Source organism: Cynara cardunculus (assembly GCF_001531365.2).
Source record: "Cynara cardunculus var. scolymus isolate 2C chromosome LG 5, CcrdV1, whole genome shotgun sequence".
Classification (NCBI taxonomy): Eukaryota; Viridiplantae; Streptophyta; class Magnoliopsida; order Asterales; family Asteraceae; genus Cynara; species Cynara cardunculus.
The window spans coordinates 7,064,689-7,070,237 of record NC_037532.1 but is presented as its reverse complement, the minus strand read 5'-3'; the positions used below and the strand labels follow the sequence as shown (position 1 = coordinate 7,070,237).

The 5,549-nt window shown below is 39.0% G+C and overlaps 1 protein-coding gene across 1 annotated transcript; it reads left to right on the top strand.

Annotated features, from left to right (window-relative positions):
• The first annotated feature begins 358 nt into the window (after positions 1-358).
• On the top strand, positions 359-4,196 carry LOC112513326 (leucine-rich repeat receptor-like tyrosine-protein kinase PXC3). Its single transcript, XM_025119559.1, has 2 exons — positions 359-2,885; positions 3,692-4,196. Exons 1-2 carry the CDS (start codon positions 512-514, stop codon positions 4,018-4,020), a joined length of 2,703 nt encoding a protein of 900 aa, XP_024975327.1. The 5' UTR covers positions 359-511; the 3' UTR covers positions 4,021-4,196.
• The last annotated feature ends 1,353 nt before the right edge of the window (positions 4,197-5,549 follow it).

Here is a 5,549-nt window from a genome sequence, read left to right as displayed (position 1 = left end):
TCTCTCTATCTGTCTGTGTGTTTATGAGCAAAAACAAAGAGGGCTATCGTCTCTTTCCTTGTGTAGAGCCATTGAATAGTATTCATATATTTTGTATCTGCAGAAGTTACTATGTCTATGTTGTAGCGTCTGCACCCATTTTCATGGCTTTTTATGCTATTCTTCACTCAAACTATACCCATCATCTTCAACTCTTCTTGATCTTCATCCATCTGGGGTTTTGCTTTTTGATCATAAACCCTTGATACCCTTCAATTTCAAATAAAGGGTTTGTTTGCTTTTTCTTGATTTTGAGCCATTAGTTGCTCCAGAAGTTGAAAAATGCTTTACTGGGTGGTGAATATTTAGTATCTTTTCAAGTATAATCTCTGCTCCCCACTCATGTTCGAAGCATAATTCCATAAAAATTCTCTGAAAAAGTAGTGGGGTTTGCATTATCTTTCAAGAAAAGAGGGAAAGAACTCGATTTTTTCGGTGGGTGTGGATTGTGGAAGAAACACCCCTTACAAAAATGGCGAATTTGTTCTTGTTCTTGATTCTGGCAATTGCGTTTCTTTCATGTTGTCAGAAGCCTGTGAGTTCTCAAGTCGTCAATGGCGATGATGACGATCTTATCACTTTGTTAGCCATTGGAAAGGAGCTTAGATTGCTGGATTGGGGCGATAATGGGCTCAAGAACACCTCAAATTACTGCCTCTGGCCTCACATTACTTGCAACTCCAATCATTCATTGGTTGAAAAGCTTGTTCTTTCACATCTAAGTCTTCAAGGTAACCTCACTTTAATCTCTCAACTCAAGTCCTTGAAATGGCTTGATTTGTCTTTTAACACCTTCCATGGATCAATTCCTCGATCTTTTGGTAACTTATCTGATCTTGAGGTTCTTGATTTGTCCTACAACAAGTTTGATGGTTCAATCCCCGTTGAATTGGGCAAACTCGGAAATCTGAAGTCATTAAACCTTTCAAACAATTTACTCATAGGATCAATACCTAATGAGCTTCAAGGGCTTGTAAAGTTGCAAGATTTTCAAATCTTTACCAATCATTTGAATGGAAGTATACCCATTTGGATGGGAAATTTGACCAAGCTTAGGGTGTTCACAGCTTATGAGAATGAGTTAAGTGGTGAGATACCCGAAACTTTAGGTTCGGTATCAGAACTTCATTTGTTGAACCTTCATTCTAACTATCTTGAAGGATCGATCCCGAAGAGTGTTTTCGCTATGGGGAAGTTAGAGTCTTTGGTTCTGACTCAGAACAAACTTAGTGGTAGTCTGCCCGAATCGATAGGAAACTGTAAAGATCTTTCTAGCATCAGAATTGGGGACAATGATCTCATAGGAAACATCCCAAGAGGAATTGGTAATCTTAGCAGCCTCACTTATTTTGAAGCAGATAACAACAATCTTTCTGGTGAGATTGTTTGGGAGTTTGCTCAATGTGCTAACCTCACTCTCTTGAATTTGGCTTCAAATGGATTTAGCGGGATCATACCTCCGGTTTTCGGTCAAATGATCAATCTTCAAGAGTTGCTTGTTTCTGGGAACAGTCTTTTTGGAGAGATTCCAACTTCACTTCTTAGCAACAAGAATCTTAACAAGATTGATCTAAGTAACAACAGATTCAATGGGAGCATACCTCAAAGTGTTTGTAACTCATCAAGATTGCAATACTTGTTGTTGGGACAGAATTCGCTGATCGGGGAAATACCTCACGAGATTGGGAATTGTGCGAAGCTGCTCGAACTGCAGTTGGGTGGTAATTATCTCACAGGAACAATCCCTCCAGAAATCGGTCGAATCAAGAACTTGCAGATAGCTTTGAATTTGAGCTTCAATCATCTTCATGGACAATTGCCTCCTGATTTGGGAAAGCTTGACAAGTTGGTATCTTTAGATTTTTCCAATAATCAACTCACTGGCAACATCCCTTTGGCGTTAAGGGGCATGTTAAGTTTGATCGATGTAAACTTTGCGAATAATCACCTCACTGGTCCGATACCTACTTTTGCCCCTTTCCAAAAGAGCCCAAATTCGAGCTTTTGGAAGAACGAAGGTCTTTGCGGATACCCGTTGAATTCTTTATGCGGGAATTCAAATGATACTAACGAGACCTTCCATCACAAGGTTTCTTACAGAATCGTGTTGGCTGTAATTGGTTCGGGTTTGTTGGTGTTCATATCCGTTACCGTGGTTGTTGTTCTGTTCATGATGAGAGAAAAGCAAGAAAAGGCGGCAAAAACAGTTGGGAACGAAGATGAAGAAATCGATGATAATAACAAGCCGTTGATAATAGCTGGAAATGTGTTTGTGGAGAATCTGAAACAAGCTATAGACTTTGACGCTGTTGTGAAAGCAACGTTAAAAGATTCGAACAAAATCAGTAGCGGGACGTTTAGTACGATCTACAAGGCAGAAATGCCTTCGGGATTGACATTGTCGGTCAAACGGCTTAAATCCGTGGACAAGACGATACTTCATCAACAAAACAAGATGATTCGAGAGCTTGAGAGACTCAGTAATCTTTGCCATGATAACTTGATCAGACCAATTGGTTTTGCCATATATGAAGATGTGGCTCTCTTGTTGCACCAGTTTTTGCCCAATGGAACGCTGGCTCAGTTTCTTCATGAATCTAGCAAAGAACCGGTGTACAAACCTGACTGGCCGGTGAGGCTTTCGATTGCTGTTGGGGTTGCAGAAGGGTTGGCTTTTCTGCATCATCTGGCTATCATTCATCTCGATATTTCTTCTGGGAATGTTTTCCTTGATTCCAATTTCAAGCCTTTGGTGGGTGAAGTTGAGATCTCGAAGCTCTTGGATCCGTCACGTGGCACAGCTAGCATCAGTGCCGTTGCTGGCTCGTTTGGTTACATTCCTCCAGGTACAAATCGAACCGACTTCCATTTCAAGAATCTTGAAAACCTGTTTCTTTGCTTTTCTGTTATGAACTGATTACTACCATTTCAAGAATCTTGAAATCTTGTTTCTTTATCTTGGTGTTATTAACAGATGACTACCATTTCAAGAATCTTGAAACCTGTTTTCTTTACTTTTCTGTAATGAACTGATTACCATTTTCAAGAATCTTGAAATCTGTTTAATTCTTCACTTTTGTTTTATATAAACTGATTACAATTTAAAGAATCTTGAAATCTTGTTTCTTTACTTTTCAGTTATGAACTGATTAGTGATTACTATACCATTTCAAGAATCTTGAAACATTGTTTCTTGTACTTTTGTGTTATTAACTGATTACCATTTAAAGAATCTTGAAACCTGTTGCTTTACTTTTCTGTTATGAACTGATACCATTTCAAGAATCTTGAATTCTTTTTCTTCACTTTTCTGTTATGAAGTAATTGTTACCATTTCACGAATTTTGAGAACCAACTCAACTGACAAATAAAACCCGGGCCTTGAGGCTCCTTCCCATGGGTCGGTAGTTTGAATCTCTTCAGAGCCACCAGGGATTTTCTTGGCTGTTATCCTTAGGTCCCTCTCGGATTGGCAGGTGCGCGCAAGCGGGCCCTGACGCTAACAAAAGAAAATCTGTTTCCTTATTTTTGGTGTTATGAAGTGATTACCATTTCAAAAATCTTGAAATCTGTTTGATTTATTTGCTTTTGTGTTATGAACTGATCACCATTTCAAGAATCTGGTCTCTGAAACCATTTTGTTTTGAACCAGAATATGCATACACAATGCAAGTGACGGCTCCAGGGAACGTGTACAGCTTCGGGGTCGTTTTACTCGAGATACTGACGACGCGGGTCCCAGTTGACGAAGAGTTTGGGGAGGGCGTGGATTTGGTGAAGTGGGTTCAGGGTGCACCCTCGAGAGGCGAAACCCCTGAGCAGATACTGGACGCGAAGCTGAGCACGGTTTCGTTTGGTTGGAGAAAAGAAATGCTTGCAGGACTAAAGGTGGCTCTAATGTGCACAGACACCACACCAGCCAAGAGACCAAAAATGAAAAAAGTGGTGGAAATGCTTCAAGAAATCACAGAAAATAAGTGAGAATTAATGTGTAGAGGTGGTTTTTGTATGATAGAAATTTGTGGGAAATTTGGGGGAAATTTGTATATGTTGTATGGACTTGAAGAACTGGGAAAGAACGCATATACAAAGCCTTCATTTGTATTATGGATGTAAGTTTTGGTTTCCCAATTTTTATGTATGAGGAGATTAATGTCATTGCTTCTTCCTTTTTCATTCATCTAATTAGTAATTTTTGTGTTAATTTGGGACCACCGTCCAGAGGTCGGCCTTGACGTGGGGTGGACACACGTAGCTTCCTCTCGGCCGTTGAAAACCGAGTTGCCATCATACAACTATGCTTCATCGACCGCTGTCCCGTCTTCCAGATCATCAACGCACACTACATCCCTCATTCTCTCATCGATTTCCTCAATAACCCTAGCTGCAGCTTCACAGGTGTCGGCATCCATGCAGACGTCGAGAAGCTGGTGCGTCACTATGGACTTGTGCAAATGTGGTGGACTTGGGGTGGCTGGCGGCGGAGGTGTATCGTGAAGAACGAATGAGAGGTTTGGGGTTGACGAGGGTGGTGATGGAGATGCCACGGCATGTGGCGGTGGCTGTCACCGGAGCAGATGGATTATGCGAGTATTGATGGTTTTTCGCCGTTTGAGATAGGAAGGTTTTTGATTTTGATCGAGTTTGACTTCAATGGGCAAAAATATCCGGATGTTATAGGTTCAAATCTAACGAGGTATAAAAATCTCCTTGTGGTTATGAAGGTTCAAATGCGATGACTTCGGGCTATCTGCAAAATATGCGGTCATCTTTATATCAGTTGGTCGTCTTTATATCAGTTGGCTCGCATATTGAGTTGGATATCCAGATTAAAGAAAAAAGTGTAGAGATAATTATAAGGTTTATATATACAGGTCGGTAATTAAAAACGAAAACCCACCTAAAAATATATAATTATATTATTTATTAAATAAATGTAACAAACTAATTTGATAATAGAAAAATACAACTCAAAAGCATTTAACTACTTTTAATCCTCATAAAATCTATATATAACTATTTCATAAAAGCATTAATAAATTATGTATGATTTTTACACTAACATCACGTGTAAAATTATTTATCTGATTCACACGACTTTGGTTGTGGCCCACGACCATGTGAACCTATGTGGTTTACATATGAAACTATATTTTTATATATGAATCCGTATGATTTATATATAAACCCTTGTGATTCACATATGAACTAATTAACCGAATCACATATGAACCCGCGTGATTTACATATGAATTAATTAACGGGTTCACATATGAACATATAGTTTATATGTGAATCATATGGGTTCACATATAAACCCGTTTGACACATATTTGTAAAAGTTACGAAACTATCCCTCCATCTTCTGCATACCTATATGAGTTTATTCAGTAGGGTTACAAAGAAAAGAGGCTACAATATATACTAACTAGAAAACAGAAAAAGGCTACACTATGATACTATTGTGTGCTATTATTTATAGCATTGGAAAATGTATGGTATTGAGTTGT

What these genes read in the sequence shown, in the direction of transcription:
- LOC112513326 (XM_025119559.1), top strand. Translation starts at nt 512, where the DNA reads ATGGCGAATTTGTTCTTGTTCTTGATTCTGGCAATTGCGTTTCTTTCA. An exon ending in GTTTGGTTACATTCCTCCAG is followed by an intron (nt 2,886 to 3,691) that starts GTACAAATCGAA and finishes GTTTTGAACCAG; the next exon opens with AATATGCATACACAATGCAA.